The sequence below is a fragment of the Hirundo rustica genome, chromosome 5 (genome assembly GCF_015227805.2).
Source record: "Hirundo rustica isolate bHirRus1 chromosome 5, bHirRus1.pri.v3, whole genome shotgun sequence".
Lineage (NCBI taxonomy): Eukaryota > Metazoa > Chordata > Aves > Passeriformes > Hirundinidae > Hirundo > Hirundo rustica.
Genome location: NC_053454.1, coordinates 45,882,549 through 45,906,807, shown reverse-complemented (window position 1 = coordinate 45,906,807; position 24,259 = coordinate 45,882,549). Strand labels below are relative to the sequence as shown.

The 24,259-nt window shown below is 36.2% G+C and overlaps 1 protein-coding gene across 3 annotated transcripts in view; it reads left to right on the top strand.

Annotated features, from left to right (window-relative positions):
- SPOCK3 (SPARC (osteonectin), cwcv and kazal like domains proteoglycan 3) overlaps window positions 1-24,259 on the top strand; it is a 167,321-nt gene that overhangs the window by 116,555 nt on the left and 26,507 nt on the right. For all 3 annotated transcript variants that reach the window (XM_040065473.1, XM_058420778.1, XM_040065475.1), the window contains one exon: window positions 2,379-2,493. In XM_040065473.1, coding sequence (XP_039921407.1) covers window positions 2,379-2,493 — 115 coding nt within the window. The remainder of the gene's footprint in view (window positions 1-2,378; window positions 2,494-24,259) is intronic.

Here is a 24,259-nt window from a genome sequence, read left to right as displayed (position 1 = left end):
CGAGGGTAAAATTTTATACCTGTGAATGAGAGTACTGGTTTGAAAGTGTTGTGTGCTGACCTTGCACTCAGTATCTCATGTATCTCTACCTGTGCCAGGTGTTGAGCATTAAGTTTTTTTAGTGTTTATAAGTATAGTGTTATTTGCAAATAGAACTGAATAGACAAGTTCAAAGGAAAATAAATTAAAAAACTAAACTTGCAACTCACAATGCTAGCTGAAGTGCCTATGAAGTATTTACACGTATCTTCAGCAACTTCACTCTTTGAGTGAATCAAAGTTTGGAGCATTGGAGACTGTAAAAAAAAAAAAATCTCTCAAAGAAAGGATTAAAGAAATCTTCAGAAATTAAATAAAGGTACTATTTTTTTTTTTCTTCACACTTCATATTCTGTTTCTCAGTAAATCAAACCTGGAATGGATTTATATGTCAAATATTAAGTGGTGATCTCAACAGCCAGTTTAATCAAAGCCTAAAGCACAACCCTCTGTAGGTTTGAATCCTTAAACAACTAAGTTTGAATAATAAAAACTCTCAGATCTTAAAAAAGGAAAGACATCTCTTTTTAACAGAGACGAGTATTAAATTTGAGCAATAATCAATTCCACAAACTCAAAATATTGCTTTGAGCATTAAAATATTAATTAGGCCATGTACTTTCTGGAGAGAGCATTGGTGGGCATCATAGTAAGGCAAGCACTCTCCTGTACAGCCAGGATAGTAGAGATAGAAAAAGTATTCAGTTGTTTCAAAATCAGCATGGGCAGGTGTTTGCTTTCCTTCTATTTTCTCATCCTTTATGAGATATTAATGCTATATAGCTTTCAGTTGGAACAGCTACATTGGGATTTTTTTTTGAGAATTAAAAGATTCTATTAGTGTCATTTTCCTTTAACTGTGCCTTTTTGGCAAAAGGTGGCACATTCAAAACTGAAGTACAATAATGACTTTATTTAAGTACACAAAATTTGAGGTATTAATTCCTGTCTTTTTAGTACTGGCAATGGTACAAAAATGTGCTATTTTGATACAGTGATACACTTTGGGTTATGCAGGATATAGAGCTGTGTGAGAGTGTGACAAGGCTCGAAGTCTGACTGCTTAAAAAGTTCGATAAAGTTCTGTAAATTTCAAGCGCTTACATCTTCGTACTAGTGGGAACCTCAAGTGCAGTCTTTCAGGAGGCTTCTTGATTCTTACATAGCTACAGTGCTCCCACCCCTTACATATTTTTAGGAGAGAGAGAAACTTTGACTTTAGCATTCTCTGGAAATACTGAGACTCATTTAATAGAACTTCATTACAGTGAAGTTATGTACCCCAACAAAATATGACTCAGGGAATAAAAGAGACAAATTCTGGTGAGATTGTTCTGAAGTGTTGTGATGCACAGAAAACACTTCATATTTTTATTTGTTACTTGATCTTGTTCTCTGACTCATATGCTTCTATGTCCTTTACCTATTTAATGAGACATTTGGCATCTTTTCTTCAAGAATGAAGTGTTCTCCGTGACAACCTTTCTTCCTTTGCTTTTTGAAAAAGCTCTTTGTAGGTGCTTCCCCCCCTTGGTTTTTTGTTTGTTTTTCCTGAAAATACATTGACAAAACATCCCAGAGAAAAATCTCTATGCAAAGAGCAGTTTTACTGGAGGAAAAGTTTAGCTTTTCAGTAAGAGTGACAACGGTTTACAATGATATTATTTTCTCCGTATGTGGTTTTTAACTACGTCGTTTTTATACACTTGAAACAACAATTTTGTTCCTCAGATATAGTTAGCTTTTACGTGGTTTCTGGATTGGAGCTGTAAGTATGCAGATCAGAACGTCACAAATGAATCTGTTTCTGTATCAGAAAAGATAATCACTATGCAAAATTACTTTAGGCACAGCTTTTCATTTTATTCATTAATGCTTTTTACCAGGATACTATCATCTTAAAGATAGAAATTCATATATATATGAATTATATATATTAATATATATAATTGAGTATATATAGTCAATTGACTATAAATAAATACAATACAATAAAAAAATGACTGTTTATTGCTTGTTTCAATAATGGATATTATTGCTATGTTTATTTGCTCATAGAATACAGATAAAACCAGTGCAGTCTACTTCCATTTAGCATGGATATTCAAATCAGTCTCACACCCCAAGTGCCTTCATGCTTGAATTGAGTCTAAAACTGTAGCCAGGCTAGAAACCAAAAATTTTGTACCTTCCTATAATCTAATTTTTGTTACAAAAGCTTTCTTCACACCTGTCTACAAAGGTTTAAGCATTTCATGAGAGATTGCTTCAAATTTCTTAGAACTTGAATTTTTAAATGAGATATGTTTATATTAATGATAGCCTTTGTCTCCTTACAGTGCAAATTAGACTATCAAGCCTGTGTCTCAGGAAAACAAATTTCAGTGAAATGTGAAGGACGTTGCCCTTGCCCTTCTGACAAATCCACAAGTGCGGGCAGAAGTGACAGGAGAGGTGAGTGATGGTAATTCATACCATATTTTTAATACTCATTTCCAGAAGGAAGGGAAATTTTGCACATGGAATATTACTGTTATCAGAAACACTCATTATTCTTGAATAAACCAGCTTTGTTTTGTTCAAGGTTGTTTCTTTGCCAAGGGTTTTGAAATTGTACCTACAGTAAAATACCATGGTATTTTTCAAATGAACTATTGTAGTATGAGTTACTGCTGTTCCTTTTTTCATTTGCTGTTTAATACTTCTTGAGATGGTTATAGATGCAAATAAAGTGTGATAAAGGAAGTCCTTGTTGCTGGTCTTAAGAGCAAGCAGTTGAGCTGTAGAGCTGTTAGTAATGGCTGCATTATGTAAGTGATTTTATTTGAGAAGTGCTTGGTAGGAGTAAATCAGCTTCCTTTTGGACCACGAATGAGATCACGCTGCTAGAAAAAGAAGTTGCTTTGCAGTTCTTCTTAGCCATGGGTGCCACTGGAGCAAACTGGAGAGAAAAAATGGTGGCTAAGCATATTTGTATTTCAGTGGCTCTCAGGCCGTTGTGGAAGGTGGTTGTTAAACAAAACATGATATACCGTCTTTGGTGCTTCTGAATAAAAAGCTGTCATGAGGTTTTAGGCTACCATGGACCTGAATCTGTTAAGAAAAGCATGATTGGGGATCTGCATTTTTAAAAATTTATTTAGACTGATTTCTGTTTGATGCATCTTTTTGTTCTTTCTGTATAGTAACACTTTGGATGAGTAAAATGCATTGAAAATACAGCAAAATTAGTTTTAGAGATTTTTTTTCCTGTAGAAACCTTATAACAATAAAAGAAACAGATATTACATTCTTTATTAACATTGATATTTCATTATAGTTTGAAGCACTATTCCTGATTTATTGTGCAGAATAGTCTTAATTCCCATTATAAGCTGTAGCTACTGCCAAAACTATATTGTTTTAACAATGAATGAAGATGACTACTATAAAGATTAAACTGTGTGTGGGCATACAAGTCAATTAAAAAAACTGCTCTGAAACACTTCTTTAGGTCCCTTTTTTTGGTCTTTGGAAAAATAATTGATTGTCTAATTAAATATTAATTGAATATATGTAATTAAATACTCCCTGTGCTGTAACCCCTCTGCAAAATTGTACTCTTAATGCTTTAAAGCATGAATTTACAATTTCATGTAGTATCTTGAAAATAAATAGATAAATATGTCATCATCTTGAATTATTGAATGTAATGCAAAGTACTGGAAGACCTGGCATCGTGTGGCTAATGTGGACCCTTTGATAAGATATACAGTGAGTGTAACCTTAATGTGGTTGCAGCATCCTCTAGCAATAATTTTTCCAAGATGGATATGGGAATATTTGCTTAACAGTGGGCATGAAATGAAATTAAGATAATAAGGCAAAAAGCATCTCTCTGTCAGTAGCAGGCCTGCCATTCTCCAGTGTTAGTCTTTCAATATGCCATCATTGTCCTTAGTTTTTGACAAAATAATATCAGCATTTTCTCTGCTGGAAGCTGTTCTACCCGATGCAGTTATCTTTGTACTTGAGTGTGTTCTTTCAAGCATATTTATTTTTTCATACTCCTGTGCTAAAAAACTGAAAAAAAATCTAGAGGCAATTTTTTTTTGCTTCAGAAATTGGAATTTTTTAAAATTAAGAATGACATCTTCTTGATGATTTAAGTTCCCAAGGAAGCAAGATTACTTGTGCCTAGTTATGTAAAAGAGAAGGAAAAAAAGGTATCATGGGTATAGGAATTAACACTAATCCTGTCCTGACAGATTGTCAGAGCAAGTAAAATACAGGGCTTTTCCAAGTGCTACATTTTGTTGCAATGCTGAAATTTGTTCATATATTTTCTTTATAAGGCCAAAAGCCAGGAAACTTGAGAAACATCAAAGTGAGCTTGGTATCATCAGTGAAATTTCAGCTTTTATTGTGACAGAATACAAAATTTCTTACAAGAGAAGTTCTTCTAACGAAAGTTATAAGAATACAATTTTTGTCTTTAAATGGAGCTCTGTAAAATGTTGTAGTGGTTGGACTTGATGATCTTGGAGATCTTTTCTAAATTAAATGTTTCTATGGTTCTGTGATTCTAAGCTGCATATACACGTGAGTTGCTTACAAATTTGATGAAGCCAAACAGGCAAATTAAGGTTACTGTTCCTTTTTCAGGGATTGCTGAAGTGAGTTTTTCCTAAAATACATCCCCTACCTAGGCTGTTTAGGACAGTTGTTCATCTTTTCAGATTGAAATTACTGATTTTTTGACGCGTATCTGGAGGGTAAACTATGTCTATGAACTTTCCCAAAACAGTCTTGGTGTGGATTCCTATACTCGTTTGGGGAGCAAAATTAAACCACTATTCAGAAAAGCAGATTTTCTTCTTAAAATGTATGTGAAGTTAACAATGAAATCATAAGGTCCTTTTAGTTGGAAGTGAGCTATGAAGTCTGTCTAATCCTTATCTCTGAATGCATGAGGCAGGTAAGGGGATCTGGGCTTTTATGAGGTCTGTCTCATTTTAATGATACGTTTAGAAATGTTGAAGCCAGCTGATGTGTAGGGTCTCAGGTTAAATCCATAAATGAAAGGGCTAAGAACTTGATCTGCATCTAGATATGTAAGTTGTTAACAGAAACAAAAGTTAAAAGCAAAAAAAAACCCCTAACCCCACAGCAAAAAAGCCCACAATAAAATAAAAACCTTTACCATCTTTGTTTTGAATGTAATTTGGATAATGAAGTGGGTATCATATGAACTATAAACTACAGTAGGTACTCCAGTAATTTTTAAAAAGAGATAGAAAGGATAAATAAACTCAGGATGACAAATGAGAGGGGGACATCTGCAGAGAATTAGAGGCAGTATTAGGGGAACACAAAGTTAGAAATAAATGACTATGGAGAGTACAGAAGAGAGGGAGGGCTTAGGAAGTTGTGTAGTAGCACAATGAGAAAAGAAGGTAAAGCAGAATGAAGGGGAGGCACCACCACTTGTGACAGATGTGTTAGATAAGAATGTGAGGGAGCATCTTTTTTTCCAAGCATAGCCATTGCCTCACATCCTGCTTTTGCCCCAATCTCCTTTTCAAGTATGTGCCAGGATTTGGGATATCCAGGTCCTACTGAGTTGCACAGCTGTGAATGAAAGGATTTCATTGAGCTGGAATCTGCAGATCTTTATTTTCCTAAGCACTTCTGAGGCTTTTCTTGGTGTTTATGTCGGACCAGAAGCTAGGGAGGATTCTGTGCACTGCACATTTTTACAAAACTGAAGAGTCTTTTGTCCCCTTGGCAGTGTCTGGGCATGATTTTTTTCTTTCAAATAGTGGTCATGGTCCTTTCTCTCTGAGATGTAGTGAGCCCTGTCCCTTGCTTGTCCTGCTCTTCAGTCTGATGGGTAAGAACAAAAGCACATGAAGCAAAGTGTGGTCAATGAAGACCACAGGCATTTCTGCAGAAATTTTGTCAGCAGATGAGTGTATGACTGACAGCTCTTAGCTGTGGTTAAAGACCTTCAAAGGTGTCTAAGAAAAGCATCTATTTTCAGTTATCTTAAATTTGCTCCACTCCAGAGTACATACATTGGGAAAGTTTGATTATTCTTAAAACTAAATCTTGACAAAGTACTTTATTTCCCTGTCAAGCTGCACTAACATTCTGACAAGTGTGAGCTGTGACATGCCCAGGATCCTGGTCTCCCAAACAGTCTATTTCAAGGATTTGGCTGATGGGTAGTACAGCATCCTTCTTGGTTACGTCTCTGGATATCTTAATCATAGAAATAAGGCCATGTTTCTGCCCTGACATAGGGTCAAGATTCAGCTGGGACACCCTAAAGCTCAGGGCAAATTGAAGGCCCTGCAGTATAAATGGCAAAAACTGTATCATTGTTGGTAAAATACTGAATATACGTTTTTATTAGCTATTGAAATAGAAGAATTCAGTCTCAATAATTTTTGAGTTAATCTCCTAATAAATCCTGTGCTGACAGCTCACTTGATATTTTCACTAAAATAAGAGATTGGGGTTAAAATTCATGGAAGAAAAAAAGGACTTGTTTTGGCATCTGAGGCGGACTACATAGGCAGCAAGGAAGCTCTTACATGTCCTTCTCTTTGACTCTAAGCTTTTGCCAGGAGGAGGTGAAAAGGCAACATTGCATGCTCAAAGTATTTTCAGTTAGCATATCTGAAAGACTTCAATGACTGAATATGACTGCTCTCTCAGCTGCATCCTCTTTTATACTGAATACCACCGAATTGTTAATTGCTTTGTAGAGATGGGGGTAAATAACAGTAGGATTAAAGACACTGTGGATACTGGTTGGTTCTGTGAGCATCAGTGTTTGAAAAACAGAGGGACAAACAACCAAGCAGCGCTATTCCAAATCCTCTGATTAAATTTGCATAGGATCATCTTTTCAATACATGACCTCCACTACTCTTCATATAGTACAGGTACAGATGCCAAAAAAGAGCTTTCGTTTTGTTTACATTCAGGGACAGCACTGACTGTTTTCCAGACTTGACAAATAAAGGGATTGTGGGCCAAAAATAGCACTTTAACTCCTTAATCTCTGCTTCGTATTTCTGCCTTTCAGTGACAGATGCCACTGTTTTGTAATTCCCATTTTCTCTTTTGAAAAAGTAACTACAGGACATCAATAGAATAAAAATCCACGTTCAAACCAACATGTACTAGGCCAATTAGGCCTGATATTATCAGTGACCAGTTATGGGGTTGCCAGAAGAGGCCATTTGGATGAGGCAGTGAGCAAATTTCCCATCTGTAAGTTGAAGAGGTTTGTGCTGTGTGGTCGAGGATAAAATTTAACTTTCAAACTTGAAATATGACAAAAATAACTCATCAAAGAAAATTTGTGTTATGTTGTGGTGCTGTTTGGGCTTTATTTACAAATATGGCAGTATGTGTTTTTTTTTTTTTTTTTTAAGATCTAATCATAACATTTAATTTCACACTTGTTACAGAAAATAAAGTGACCAGCCTGTAAAAAGAAGCATAAAGGAAAATGTGCTCGTTCTCATTATGGACAAACTGCTCTCAGTTAACTTTTCTGCACAGTAAATGGAAGGAGGTGGTCTCAGTAGCCTGGGAGTGTAAGCGGTAGTGACAGTTGTATGTGAGTGAGGTTTGCACTAGGTAATTGTCAGCTTTCTAATTTACTCTTCTTCTTAGACATACGTTTATATTCAGTAATATTTTTTTATGTAATTTCTACTATAGTTGTATAGAATGCAACAATAAAATAATTTCTCTATGCTTTTTTAGTTGCTTCATTTTCATTAGAAGATTTTGCTGATTTTTCTCAATATAGTCTTTAGATGAAGCCTGAAATAGAAGAGCGTAACGATGAGTGGTATCAGTGGAAGCGCTGAAATCCAGGAGTTTGTCTTGTCTGTACAGCTTGAACTTGGTGTCATTGTGGGCTCATAACAAAAATTGAATCTGGGCTAATATTTCTGCTCTTGCCTTTATTGCTGACATCAGCATGAATCATAATATTTATTTAATGTAAATAGGCTATAACGTTGTGACTCTAACTCATTGTTCCCTTGTTAGAGAAAAAGACATTATCCATAGGTAAGCCTTCTTACTCTACTAATGTTTCTGAACACTATTTTATTACTGTTTCTGAAACCTTTTGATTTTAAAGGTGCTGTGAAACTAAAATATATTATTGTATATACATTGTAGTTCTCCAGAGGGTATTGACTTACAAGTAAATGTTCATTTTGCTTTTATTGCTTTTTTTACTAGAATACTTCGTATTTACTTTTCAATCTTAATGATATTTATCTTTGAGCTGTAATTGTCCAAGCATCCAAGCTACTGTTTTTCACCTTTTTTTACTTTGTTACACACATTTACAGTAATGATGAGCTGTAAATATACATTGTGATTTGAAGATAAAGTGAAAATTGATCCATCGTGCAATTTTATGCCTTGATATTTTGTCAGCCTAATTTATTAGGAATGTTCTTTTCTTCTCTGTTGTATATAAGGTGAATGATAGACCGTTTTTTACTTGATCTTTAATAACAAGTACTATTGTTTTACTGGATTTTAGAGCTTTACTAGGCATTTTATAAATAGTAGGTTATTTCTGAGACAACAGACTAGTAATCTTTATAACAATAATTTCAATATGTAAATTTTTTCATATCTATGATAGAAAGGGAATTTTCTAGCACAAAAATACTGTGTTACTGTGTATGTAAAATACTGCATTTATTTAGGATTCACTGTGTTTGTGTAATAACAGAAGCTCAGTGGAGCTAATTTTATTGATTGTTTCTTTAATGCTAAGATAAATTTTTTTGCATGAGTCTTTTACATTTTTAAACCTTTTTTTTTTCCTTGCGTGACACTGAGCCAAGTAGAATTGAATTGAAAATCTTTTCATTAATTGAGCTCCATGCTAAAGCTTTTTAAAAAGAGGCTTCATCATAATTAGTAGTAATCTAATCTAGTGTGATTAGTAGAAATCTAATGTGGTGTAGAATGACAGGGAATGTCTTTGGGATGAGAGTGATCTGACTGTGTGCCCACAATACCTGGTTCCCTTGTCAACTAGCCTGGGCTTAGCCAGAGCACACCCAATACCTGGGCTTCCTTCCTTTGGAAGCTGGGGAAGATTGGAAAGGAGTTTTACAGGCTGCTTGCCAGGTACTGTCCATGTGTGATGTGGAAATGATGAAGGGCCTGTGGCTGTGTTTGAAGGACTCGAGAAATGGAGATGCGTAGTTGAAAAGGGATAGCTAGAATTGGTTAGTATACTGGTAGATGAACTTTTGGCTAAAAATTTTTGCTTTTTCTTTCTGTCCTTGCAGGGATTATAACATTTGGGAACAAGTGGTAGAAGTATGTGTTGTGCAGAAAAGAAGTGATACCACAAATGCAGGTAGAGCAATGAGGCAGAGACATTCTCGTAAAAAGAATACTATTAATTCAGATCAGGGTGGAGCTGATAGTGTGAAAAAAAAAAAAGTGAAAAGGTGGAATGTGCTTCAGCAGTGACCTATATTTTTGATGTTCTCTGCAATTAAGTTATAATTGCAGAATGAATTAAAGCTTGACTGTTACAAGGAGGAGGTAAATGATTAAGGGAAAGTTGTCTGTTCCATAGTAATAATGTTTATGTAAAAAAGGCTGTGTTTATAAAAAATAATTCCCATAACACTGCAGAACATACTCAAGAATGCTTTGAAGACGAACATTATATTGTTTCCAGGATGAGAAAGGATTGTTAACTGAGTGCTTGTTGTCAATATTGCAAAGAGCTATAACATTAAAGGGAAGATGAGGATATTACATACCCATTACTGGAAACAGCTCTTTGTTCACAGTTCCAAGCACCTTTGCAACAGCAATCCTCCCTAGAACCACCTTGTCTTTGTTTTTCGTTTGGCCTGTTTATTTCCAAGTCATTCCACTTTTTATGGTTGCCTTTGGAAGCTTTTGGGTACTCAAATCTGTACAGTTCTGTCAAATCCTGGTATGTATGTCACATCCACAAATTTACTTTTAAATGGAGAATTCCTAAGGTGTCAATACTGTGGAAAGCAGTTCTATCCTACTGTGGTGAACTGCACATGTTTCTTGTTACCAGCGAGTGAGTGTTGGACTGGCAGGTCTGGCCTTGTGTTAAAAATAATTTGAGTAATAGTTTCTGATTTCTAAAACAGTGCCAGTGTTGTGTCTCTGCTCACTGTGTGAGTTCTTTTTATCACAGGACACTGAGGGCATGTGTGTCCTGTGCAAGTTGCGGCTTAGCAAACAGGTGTGCATGTTTGAGGAGCTGGGCACAGTGTGGGGCCCCTTGTCCCTCCTGTGTGTAGGGAGCAATTCAGCGTGAACTTCCCAAACTCCATCTCAAGCAAAGCTAGCTGGTTCACTGTAAGTATGTGAGAGTGAGCTTGTACGCATGGGGTGAGTGCTTAGGATGCATTGCTTTTTTTGTAATCCTTGATTTCTGTGGGGTTGTTCTAACACTCAGTGTCATTTATACACTGGTTCTTTTTAGGTAAAGACTCAATATATATGACATGAATAATCAGTCATTCAAAGTTGTATTCTTACTACTACAAAGTGTTCATATACTTTTTACAGGGGAAAAAATTGTTCTATAGGAAGGAGGTTGGTTTGAAATGATTTATTATGAAAATTTTGATTAGCTTGATTGATTTGTTTACTTCCTTTCCGCTCGTGTTTTAACAGGAGGGGAAGCCCCAATGAACCCAATGGTGAATAAGCCTTTAGAGGCAAAAGTTATCTACAGTGTATCAGCCTGTGGTTTGTGTGTGGCTGCAATTTGAAGAGAGTTAGGCAAGCTGTTATGATGAAAGAAGATAATTAATGCTGTTTTCATTTTAGGTTTTATAATAATTTTAACGTAGATCTTGAAACAATTAATGAACAAATTCAGTTCTAGAGTCCCCAAAACATGCAAATTATTTGCAAAGTTTAGTCTGTGTAGCACAACAAACTCCTTAAAACTATTTTACGTAGTCATGAGAGCATGCTTTTTTAGGATATATTCATTATTTTCTTTTGCACTTTGCCAACCTGCTTCCATGGATTATAAAGCAGAAGCTTAAATACAGTCCAGACCATTAAAATGGTGCTGCATTTGATTATAAAGGCTATAATTGCCTTAATTATGTAAATGAAGTGGCCTTGCCAGTCTTATGGTACATTAAAGGCTTTACAAGTGTGTCACAGTAGTTATATTGAGAATAAACAACCAAAGAGATGCAGATCATATGCTAAGTATCTGGATCAGCATTATCTTTCTGTTCATTCAATGTACAAATAAGCTAAGGTTGCTTTTATGTTTGTGTCTCAATTACTGATGTGATGGTAATTTTTTTTACTGATACTATTTTTATACCATCAATATGAAGTAATATTTAAAAGTCTTTCATTACTCAACAGTGGAAGATAACTGCTAGAAAAATCAGGGGTTTTTTTGTAAATCAGGTAATTACTTTAAATTACTTAATTTGTTCCTCTTTCTTATTTATTGAAGGTAAAACATGTGGTGCTAATTGCATAATCTAATTCTGAATTACTTTTGCTGAAGGTATGTCAGTTTATTGAACAGTGAAGCTACTTGAGATCCTTAGGAAGCTGGGGAATGGACTGATGATGGTTCAGTAACCTTCTGAAGGTGGATCAATGAGATTCATGGAGTCCTCTTCAAGAAGGATGTAAGCTGAGTGGTATTTAAAGAACATGTGATAACCTTTTGGCAACCACTTCTCAATAACATTAATTGAGTCTTGAATACTTCAATATCCTATTTACTTTAGTACTTCAACTGTACTATCTGTGCTCCCTCTTAAATAGTTGCAGTATCACTTTTCTGAAGTGACTGTTCTAATAACTGCCAGAATTTTAGTATTTCCTTTAGAATATCAAAGTTCTTTAGAAGACAGTGATTGAAATGTCTGTCTCTGGCAGACATTGCTGATGTTTCTACAGCTGCTACACTGAAATTGACAGAAGTTTGTTTCTATCCTGGTGATATGGTGGCCCTTTCAATTTATTATTTTTTAAATATACATGTTGTATTTCATTTATGCTTTGATGATGACCTCTGTCATGGTAACTAGATTCTACTTAAGCTAATTTTAAGCAAAGATTCCAGTAACTTACTATGCAAGGAAAAAAGTTTACCCGGTATCAGCATATCCTTACTTGGTTACACAATATCCTCTTTCTTTTAAAAGTAAATATATAATCAATTCTTACACATAAAAGTAGAAGTTTTCTCTAAAACAATCTTTCTTACCTCTCCTGAGCATACAGACAGAAGAACAGTATTCATTTACTGTTTTAACTTCTGCTTTTCTTGAATAAATGTTTGAACACACTTTCACAGTTGAGAACCATTGTTCTCTTGGTTGGTGTAAAGTTTTGAGGCACTGCTGAGCATTTTAAATTTTCAATATTGATTGCGTGTATTGACTGATACTCTCAGAATGCCTGTCTGTGCATTGAAGGTATACTGACATCTAGGCCATGTTCATATCACGCATTTCTAGCTGTGATAATTTCTAAAAGTTTGAAATGATGATGCAGTGTTGGAAAAAAACTTTACACTATTAGAAGAAAGTTATTTAACAGTAACACTCCAGGACATTTTTTACATGCTTCCGAGTGTCTTTAAGCAAAAGAAGGGTACTTCAACCTCCCCTTCCCCGCCTCATTCTAGCATGCAAAATAGTCCTGCTAGCTTTGAGTCTTTATATAGGTTACTATAGGTTTACTCAGTCTTGGTAAGAATATTGTATTAGTGTCAGCATGATCTAAATCTATTTCAAGTGATAGATTTTCATATCTTGAAGGTTTTTACTGCCAAAAAGCAGGGTTTATATTTTTTGTAAGTACAGATTTCTTTTGTATTCATGATGATTCAGCATTATGAAAACATGTATTAATAAAATCATTAGATTAATTCTTTGTGCCTCATAGTAATTACCCAACTGTGTTGCTTTTTGTCTGCATCATAAAATACAATACTGATTTTATTTTTTTTCTTGATATCTTTATTTTATATCACAGATGCAGATTAGTTTACGTGTCAGAAATTCTCTAAATAAAACATTAAAATCTTCATGGAAAATGAAAAACCCAACTTCTTTCCATAAGACACCATGACCCAGGAAATTAGCTGTGGCATCCGTTTTAACTGTTCTGCTGATACTGCAACATCAAGTGCTACAGCCGCCTCACATGCAGGAATCAGCACTTGTTCAGTTCTGTCAAATTGTTAAGCTTTGGCTCATTAGCATGGTGGCACCTTTAAAACATAGCTACCCCCTAAAATTAAATGGTTTTATAATTGGGATTTACTAGTGCTGAAGTATGTTTTTGTAGGAAGAAATCCCCAGCAAACAAATCTTCTATTTACAGTTCCGAAGAGTACAAGTCATAAGAAATCCTGGATTGATTCATCTTCAGTAATAATTCCTGTCAATATTTTTTGCATTATTTATTCTGTTTTTAGTAGAGGTTTGTTAGAATACTGAGAGCAGTAGTAGAGTGCAAAACACTTAAACTTGCTTTACAACTCTTTTTAAGCAGAAACGAAATAATTAGGACAGTTTTGCTCTGTTTGGTCTCTTCAGCAAGATTGTCTCAAATTCAGGTGTGGTTGAAGGTTTTAAGGACATTTACTATGTCTCATAGGAATTTGATTTCTCTGGTATAGTTTTCTTTTAAGGTCAGTACTTGAAGGTGGTCAACCTCTGTGGTATTTCTGTATGTTCAGTTTAAGAGGATTAAAAGATATGTTGAAGATAACAGGGCACTCAATTGCTGGTATTATGTAGTTACCTTCTTTCTAAAGGTTTAGCTTTGGGAAAGCAGTACAAGAAGAGGGTATAGTTTTAGCAGAATGAACAAAATACTGCCGCAGCTCAGAAAAACAAAGAAAAAATAATACTGTCTGGTTTTGTTTCATCCTATCTAAATCTATCAAAGAGAAAAAAAGAGAGTTTGTACAAGTATATCCAAGTCAGTGGGGATGGTTCTGACTGTTTTATTGCGCATCGGATCATAACTAGACTCCATAGAAAACAGACAGATATGTAACATTAGGAAAGCAAGTTTAAAAGAAAATTACTACAGATTGGAATACTTTAGAAGAGTTGTCCACCAGCTTTAAAGATTACTGATTGATAGCTTGAAAGTGGTTTTTTCTGAGTCAAAAACTGGCAATAGCCAACAGTATATAGTGTTCCAAGCTAAAGAATGCAGTCATCAGAGACAAGCATATGTGACAATTTGCTGCTTAAGAAAGCTAGAGATCAATGCAGTTATTCACAAGGTTATTGTGTACGTGTGTTTATTTCTTGATGTCTCTAGAATTTCATTCACTAGAGTTAAAAGTAGATTCTGTAATGCAAGCACTGATTTACCATGTCCATAGTTCATCCAGATGGTCTTTTAATTATTAGTGAGAGCTCTCAGTGACTGTAAGGATTATCAGCCTGCACCTGTTACAGCCAGCACCTCTGCAGTGTTCATTTGTGGGCAACATGAATCTCGTTGTGTAAGATGCCAGTCTGTCAGGATGTTTTTCCTGCATTGCATGGGGGGGTTGTTAGAAGTTCATGGATGTCACTGAGTGATGACAGGGAACTGATTTCTTTAGTTTCTTGAAAAAGGTTCTCAGCAGGAGTGTAGCACTCCGTATAGAGTAAGTATTGTAATTCAGCTTTCTAGCTGAAGTATATTCGCTTTTTGGAGAACATCCTAGTTTTCTTATGTTGAAGAACTATATATTACTACTTTCTGTCTTTTTTCCTCTCCCTAGGCCACTTGGTACTATTTTTGCACATACCATGTACCACTTCACTCTTCAAGTCATAAGTCTGAGGTATTAGTCCTTGTAAGTTAGGGTAGGAAAGTTAGAGTGAATGATAAGCAGTTGGTTACTAATTTGTCTGAAATTGTTTCATTTGCTATTTTAGTTTATTTGAAAATTATTTTTGTTTTACTTATGTGATACCTAGTGTCATAAATATTTTTTCCTTTCTCTTTTAAATCTGTTTCCAAATTCCTCCAGTGTATTGGGACAGATTTAAAATCAGTTGTGTTTTGTAAGAACAGACTTTGATATAACAAAGGGGCCAGGCTTTTGATTTACTCTATTTCTCTTTTCAAAACCAGAAACAAGTATAGAAATAAGCTTGGAGGTGGGGGGGAGGTGGAGGTGGAAAACTTTGCTTAGTGTAAAAGGAGAAAGAAAGGAATATCTTTTTTTCGCCAAAATAATCTGTGCAACTAGCACAGAGAATCTGAATAAAGATCCAGTAAATGAAGAATTAAATTATACCATCACTTGAATTGATTTTTGTTGAGATGTTCTGCTACCAAACTTTCACCAGGCTGCACACTGGTATTACAGAATCAAAGAGTAGCAGAACAGTTGAGTTTCAAGTGACCTCTGGAGGTGCTCTTGCTCCAACCCCCTGCTCAGGAAGGGCCACGTAGAAGAGGTTGCTCAAGAGTGTGTTCAGACAACTTTAAAATGTCTCTGAGGATGGAACCTCTACAACCTCTCTGGACAACTCAGTCACTCTCACAGCAAACAGCTCTTTCCTTATGCTCAGCAGAAACCTCCTGTTTCACTTTGTGCCCATTGCTTCTTGCCCCATCACTGGGCGCCACTGAGAAGAGCCTGGCTCTGTTTTTATGTCCTCCCTCCAGATATTTATTCACATTATAAGATCCCATTGTTTTCTTCTCCAGCATAAATGGTCCAACTGCTTTCAACATTTCATCATATGAAATTCTTTCGATGCACATAATGTAAAATGAAAAGGTCAACATTATAATTAGCTAACCAAAATTGTCTATCATAATAGAACCTCATGAGTGATTTTGTCATTTTTCACAGCAGTTAGTGAGACAATTTTGGTTAGCTGTGAAGACCTGTGAAAGAGAAAAAGGGTTTCAAATGGTCTGAGAACTATCTATAGCATGTGTATGTATATTAAGGAATATTACACTTGCTTCTATGTCCAAATGCATATTTTTCTTTTTTAGCTGAAATACAGAGAAAGAAATACAGTCTGATCTCATGCATTTGAGGAGCAAGTTGAGAAATGTGTAGCTTAACATATAGCATGAAATATAGTCATGAAAATGTGATTTATAGCTCAAAATATATTTATCACAAAATTTTTTTTGTCATTTTAGTGGTGATGTAAATCCATAAATTTCCTAGCTGGCTTTGTACAGTTTACAGTGATTCTAGATTTATATGCTAACTTACATTAAGAAAAATCTCTTAGAAAAAAATATTGTTTGCCTGCATACACTCCCAATGCAGATGTTGTAATACTTCATATATATACAAATATATATATATATGAAGCATATTTTATATCTATATGAAGCATCTAGAACATTGAAACTATTCTGTGGACATGAGTGGATTTTTTTTGTAGGGTACCCATAGTCATGTAAAAGATGCACTGAAAACTATGACCGGTAGTAATAGCAGTAGTCTAGAAATCCAACATATTTTACAGAATACAAATTCCTAAGAAGCGTTTGCAAATCATAAAGCCTACAGAAGAGCCTTTGTTTTCCACCTGCTTCAGGCACAGTGGTGTAACATTCAATTCATGCTGAAATAAGCATTTTAGTGGGTAATGATTTTTTCTTGACATTTGGACAAAGGACACAAGGAGCTTTGGAAGTAATTTTTAAATTCCTAGCTATATATATTTATATGTAGAAGCAAGTTAACTATATACGGCATAAAGATAAAATTGTACTGAATTTCATTACCACAGAGGTCATGGAATAATTGCACAATCTGCTATTCCTTTTTTTCTATTGCTCTACCTCGAAGCAAGAGTTCTTCAGACTGGAAGAATGCCCCTTTTGCGGTTTAAGGACTTATATAATGGAAATAGAAATGCATAGATCCATTAAGAAGGCATTTACAAAGAGATTGATGGTGTTGGCATGTGTCTGTTAAGCACCAGGCAAACCACCAGTCCATATGTGCAGATTCCCCGCACTGCACGTGCTGTGAATCTGGTGTGTCCTGGAGGCTTGCAGCTTAATGACTTGAAACTTGTATGGTACACTCTTCTGGGAGAGCTGAATCTGTAATGGTCTGGTCAGAACTTCTGCTCTTGTTCTGTTATAATCTGAATTTCCTTTTGATTTCTAGTGTTTTGGGATAGATGAAGAGCAGCATTCTAGAAACCTGAAATGTGGGAACTTTTTTCCTGTATAATTGAGCAGTTTTTTCTAGTGTATCACATGGACGTTGGGTCATTCTGTTACATAAATCAAAATGGAACATAAAATCCTTATCAAGCATTATAAATGCTTATTAGTGTTATTTTGAGTGATGAGAAATTTCTTTTGCAGTGGAAGCCAAACAGTAATGGTGAAAACAAAGTACATCTGCCTATTATGATCTTTACAGAGGCCTTATTTTTTGCTATCAGTATCTTAGTGTAAGCCTGTATTATTTTATTTTTTAAAGCTTTGAATTTACTTTTTCTGTGCAATATTAGGCCATACAAAAATTGGACATCTTCCTGGAGACAATTTCTTTACTTCTTTCAGTGCTATAAGAGAAAAGGGTTGCATGTGGACTCAAAAATTACACGTGTCTTCATTTCTTTGTAGCGACTGGATAAATATCCATCAATTAATTTAGATTAAAATGTTCAGCATCTTACCTTTCTGAAAAAAAAAAAAAAGTTCTATATTGTAGTATTTTTCAAAAAACTAATACTTATTATTTTCTGTAGAAAAAAATCATTCAGTAACTGTATGATAATGATAAAAGAAATTTTGTCACAGAAATATGTGCTGAGTGACAGATACATGATTTCACAGCAAACTTTTCAACACCAAGGTGATGAAATGGGACACCTTGATTATGTGTTGTACAATGAAATACAAATAATAGGTGGTTCATTAGCTCTTGACACTTCAAAATGTGAGGGACTAAAGAAAGAAACAGCCTAGAAAGGGGAAAAAATAAAATGTGAATAGCAAGATGATGATTCTCTAATTACATCTTTGGCTTGGGAGCATAGTTTTGTGCCCACCAGGCAGGTGCTTGACTGCCTCATCTAGATAGACATGAGGAGAGAAACTCACTATTTTTTATGTGTATATTCAGCCATATATTTATGTATGTTCTTATCTTCTGCTGAAGAGCTGACCTATTTTGTGTGTGTGTGTGTGGTAAATGAGAAACAAATAAAATCTAGATACCCAATATACCTAGTTGACTACCTTTCAGGGATGTTTTGGAGAGTTTGTGTGAATTGCTCCCCTGTGGGCCATTACCACTGCCTATATCCTCAGGAAGTTTCTTCTAATTATCACCAATGTTGAGTGACTGAATCAGAGGAGCTGTTGCCTGCATCTTCTTCACAGGCGATCGATATCAGTGTGTTGGAAATGTCATGGTTTCTGTTTCCTTGTTTGTTAACTTCTTCTAAGAGACCAAGCACTTGGGTGTTTTTGGACTTTAGGCAGTGACTAGATACTGCGTATTCATTTAATTTATTTTGGCCAGCTGTTATTTACATCAGATATTTTACACAATAGTGTCATGGCAGGAGTGTTTTTGAGTTCAGTGGATCAGGTATTGTGCATTGATACTATTTGGTCATAGCTCCCTTGTGCTGACTCCTGTTGAAACAGTATTACTGGGTAATTCTGGGCACAAGTCTAGATAGAGAGAGGAGTGGCTGGAGAGCAGCCCTGCCAAGAGGGATCTGGGGGTGCTGGTCAGCAGCAGCTCAGTGTGGGTCAGCAGAGTGTGCCCTGGAACCCAGAGGGCAAAACCCCATCCTGGTGTGCATCAAGCGCAGCATGAGCAGACAGCCAGCAGAGGTGACAGCCTTGGGGGGGCTCACCCTGAGTGCTCTCTGCAGTGCTGGGCCCCACATGTCAAGAAAGTGATGGTCCTTGGATACATCCAGAGGAGGCCAATGAAACTGGTGACAGGGATAGAAACAATGTCCTGTGAGGAGAGGATGAGAATTTTGGGCTTGTCAAGTTTGGAGAGAAGGAGGCTGAAGGGTGACTTCGTTGGTGTCTACCGCTGCCTGAGGAGATGGATTGGGAGGGTGCTGAGCCCTTCTCCCTGGTATCCAGTGATAGCATGCATGGGAGTGCATCAGAGCTGTGCCACAGGAGGGTTAGACTGGACATTTGGAAGCATTTTGTTACTGAGAAGGCAGTCAAACACTGGAACAACTTTCCTAGAGAGGTGGTTGATGATCCTATCAGTGTTTGAGAGGCATTTGGACAATGCCTTTAATAACACAAATGGTGTTATGGTCAGCCCTGAACTGGTCAGGCAGCTGGATTATTGTAGTCCCTTCCAAGTGAAATACTATTCTAAGTAAGTAGGCATTATTTTAATTTGATTACTAAGTTATGATTATATTTAGGACTCTGCACACTTACTTGCTTGTTTAATAGATTTACCCCAAATGCAGTATAACATACCTTGAGGCACAAACAGCAAAATTCACAAATTTAATTTCTAGTATCTGGAAGATAACAAATTCTTTTCTATTTTTTTTACATATTTTAGTCTTCTCAGCACGTACAAGAAAGTCCATTTCTTGTAAAGTTTGAAGCTTTAATGAGGTTTTGGTTTGTTTCTATGTTCTGAGGCTTAAACAACTGTTTTGATACCATTTTAAATTGCAAATTCAATGCCTATGGGTTTGGTGGGAAGTCTGCTCTTATTGTAACTTCCCTTATCAACTTAGAAACATTAGGGTTCAATGTAAATTTTTTTTTTTTTTTTGAGAAATATTTTTGCAGCTCAAGTTACTGGCTGATTTCAAAATACTAGTTGAAGTTGTACTGAAGTTTTTTTGTACAGAATGTTAAACTACATTACTGTAGTGACAACTGCTGACCATTCTACATCATGTCATGCAAAAAATTTATTTAGTCATGGCCGTCAGCTCTGGGACCCCCAGCATAAGAAGCACATGGACCTGCTGGAGTGAATCCAGAGGAGTGCCACGAAGATGCTCAGAAGGGCTGAGACCTGTGGTTATTCAGCCTGGAGAAGGGAAGGCTCGGGCGAGAGCTTATAGCAGCCTTCCAGTATCTAAAGGAGGCTACAAGAGGGCAGGATGCTCAAGGCCTTATCTAACTTGGCCTTGAACTCTTCAGGGTTGGAGCATCCACAACCTCCCCGAGCAACCACTTCCAGTACCTCATCACCCTCACATAAAAAAAACTTCTTCCTAATGTCTAACCTAAAATTCTCCCCTTTCAGTTTGTGCCCCTTACTCCTTCTCCCATTACTACAGTTCCTGATGAAAAGTCCCTCTCTAGCTTCCCTGTAGCCTCTCTTGAGATACTGGAAGGTTTCTATGAGGTCTCCATGCAACCATCTCTTCTCCAGGGGCTGAACAGCCCCAACTCTCAGCTGTCATCATAGGAGAGTTGCTCCATTTCTCTTTTCAACCTTGTGGCCCTCCTCTAGGCTCACTCCAACAGCTCCATGTCCTTCTCATGTTGTGGACGCTGGAGCTGGATGCAGTACTCTGGTGGGATCTCACAAGGTCAGAGTAGAGAGGGAGAATAATTTTCCATTTGCTGGCCATGCTCCTTTTAGTGCAGCCCAGGATTCCTCTGGCTTTCTGGGCTGTGACTGCACACTGATGGCTCATGTTGAGTTTTTCATCAACCACCACTCTGAATTCCTTCTCTGCAGCCCTCCTCTTAAGTCCCTTCTCCACTCAGCTGGTGGGTGTGCCTGGGACTGCCATGACACAGGACTTTGCACTTGGCCCTGTTGAACTTCGTGAGGTTTGCGTGAGACCACTTGCCAGGTGTGTCAAGGTCCCTCTGGGTGCCATCTGTTCCCTCCAGCATGTTGAGAGCAGCACACAGCCTGGTGTTGTCGGTAAACTTGATAAGGTGCGCTTGATTCCATTGTTCATATCACCGACAAAGATGATGAACAGTATGAGCACAGCAATATAATTATTCTCTACATTTAATGACCTTTTAAAATTACACAGTACATCCAGTCCTACTAGACTTCCAGGTGTTGCTATGAATTATAAAGAAGATACTCTGTCATGTACAGTATCTTTGTAGGATTATATTTATTTTTCATTCAGCTCTTACTAATCTGTGAGCAGCCCTAGAAACTTTTTTTTTTTCTAAAACAGGATTTCAGTATAAAATTAGACTAAACTACTGCTTTTTCTCTCTAAGTTCATTGGATATTAAGAAATAATAGCAGCATTGGTTCTTAAAGTTGAAATGTGTTGATAGTTTCCATTCAGTTAATCAATTAATATATGCAGACAGCAGCAAATGAAATCCAAAGTCTGTTCAGGTATTCAAGCAATAGCCTTCAAATTACAACTGTGAAACTAGAAGGAAGTTTTGAGGTTTTATGCAGTAGCAGTAAGGGTTTTTCATCTTTGTTGAATGCAAAACTGAAATCAGTGACAAAACTCCCACTAAATGGAACCAGTGTTTCTATTTGTTTAATGAAATAAGAGCTGTGGAGAAACTCTTAAATTTGGACCTGTTACATTGCAAGTTAATTTTTTTGGTGATGGTGCCTGCTGTTGAGCCCAGTAATCTCTGCACACATTTGCCTCAGCTTTACCTTGCTAAATGTGACTTTGCTATTTGAAAGTCATTGAGGAGCAATATTCAGCATCTTGAAAGTGAGACAATGAGCCATGCAGATAGAAAAGCAACAACTTTCTGAGCTCAGTGCAGTGATAACAAAACGTGGCATTTAACCACATTGAATTCACATGTGGCTGTCAGGGCCTTTATCTTTTAAAACTGCCTAAATAGCCTAGTGATGTAGCTGGCCCTATAGAAGAACCTATGTGAAAAATAGACATAATTTCACACTATAAATATTTCTTACTGTTCTTACTAGGATATCTTCAAAACCATTTTCAGTAGGTATTTCATTATTTCTTAAAATAATTAAAGTACTGATTTTGTTTTTCACGTTTAAGTTTCAGGTACCGATGCTTTATTTTCAGACTCTTTCTGATGTCACTGACAGTTTAAAGACTTCTACAGATTTTGTAAAGAGTGCAAAACAGTGGTGCCATTATTAGGGCCAGTAGTTTGGAAGTCTCAGATGCAGTGGTGAAGCGGCTCATGGTTGATGATAGTTGGCAGGTCTTTTCAGCTGTAGGCAATGGTGCTGATAATCAGCACAACCAGTTAGTATAAATGCCTTTCATGGCTTATGATTAACAAGTAAAATTATAACTGAATAGATTACTACCTGGCATCTCTGATTGCCCATACTCTTTTTGCCTTGAAAGGTTCTTAATCACCATGTGGAAAAACAGTGTACATTCTAATGATACACATTTTGTCTAAAATGCCACACATTTTCTTGTATAGGCTTTTTTCAAAATATAATGTCATTTCTTTAAACAAAAAGGTTATATTTTTCTTTTCTTTTGATAGATTGCAAAATTTATTAAGTGTAATTTTTCATTGTGAAAAATGTCAACAGAATTGTTTAAACAGTCATCACCGTGTTGATCAGGGTCTGCATTCCTTTCCTCTTCAGAGAACCAAGTAGTTGGTCTAGACAGCATCAAAATGAGGGTGAAATTCTGGCTGTACTGAAGTCAGCAAGAATTTTACTGCTGGTTTCAACAGTGTAAGGGTTTTAGGAGAGCTTTGTTCCATTCTGCATACACATGGTGCCTTCTGTAAGTAGCTCCTTTTCAAAACTTCTGTAGTTGAGAAGTCAACATGCAGACAGCACTTCATGCAGGTAGCTAGCAGAAAGACTTCAGCTGGAAAAGGGTTTTTTGAAACCTGTAATGATACCAAGAGTGACCTGTCAAGGTGTCTGGTTTGGATCTGATGTTGATTTATGTCACACATGGTATACTCCATTGTGTTAAAGGTTCTCTGTAGCACATATGAGGATTGCTGTTGGTAATGCAGGATTTTTGGATTTAAAATACATATAGGAATAACCACATTAGAAATTACCAAAGCTAAATAAATGACTATCCATATGAATATTCATTTACAGCTTGTAAAAATTCCCTGATCTACATCAGACATTAATGAACAGTCCATTCAGTGCTGAATGCATAGACTAGCAAAACATAATTGCACTTTGCTAACATATTTCGTGTATGCATTTGTAAACATTTTGGGTATTTGTGCCATAATCATATTTTTTTAAACTCATTACTTTCTGCATTTCTCCTTAAACTTTTGATTAGTGAATTTGTGTGGAGACACAGCTGCAGATTACATTTACTTAAACAGCATTCTGATTTCCCTGAGGTGGTGGTAGTGTAGTAGAGTTTGCATCTCACTGCCTGTTATTTTTGGGCCAGGGAAATTGTGTCCCGCTGTTACGTTACTATGTAATGGATTAACTGTTATAGGTTTCTTCAATAGTAGAGAAAGAGCTTGTCTAACTCTGTTGGCCTTACTTTAGGGAAGATACAAATAATTATCTAGATTGGAGTAATTCTGTCCTCTCAGTCCTCCCTGAAAGGTCTACAGGCAACGGTGCTCTTTAATGAACAATTTTACGTGGTTCACAGCAATGCTAGTGATTAAACATTCAGAAAAAGCACAAAAGCAAATAGCTAGAGTAAATACAAAGTGGTTCAAAGCATCAGATCACAGTCTAAATATGAAAAAAAGTAAATTGCTGCAATGCAGCCTGGGATCTGTTAGACTTTAGTGAGATCCAATATGAACTAAGATTCCTTTATGCCAGACACTTGCAGAGCAGATTGTTCCTAATTTCTTTTAAAGGGTGATTGTTCAACCCACTGCTCAATTGTCCTGCCCGTCTGTGCCAGAGAGAAGGTGCAAACCAATAGATAATCATAATGAGGAGCAATAATTTGCTCTCACAACAGAAAGAAAGGTCCATCACTCCCTTCTAGGTTCTGTGCATGGTTACCTGATGTAATATGCTTTTAAAGTGTTTTATCAGGAAAAAACATTTCTGATTTCAGAAAATACCTAATTTGAAGTGGTGAAATAATATATACATATTTTAAAATATTTTAAATATTTAAAATATTTTAAAATATTTTAAAATTTTCTTTATAAAGGGCATTGGTCAGTGATCTTTTTATCTTTGTCTACCATGTTTCAAGGGGTTGTGTGTCAAATGCAAGAAGTCTTTGCAGGTCTCTGTCAGTAGAAGAGACCTTGAAGG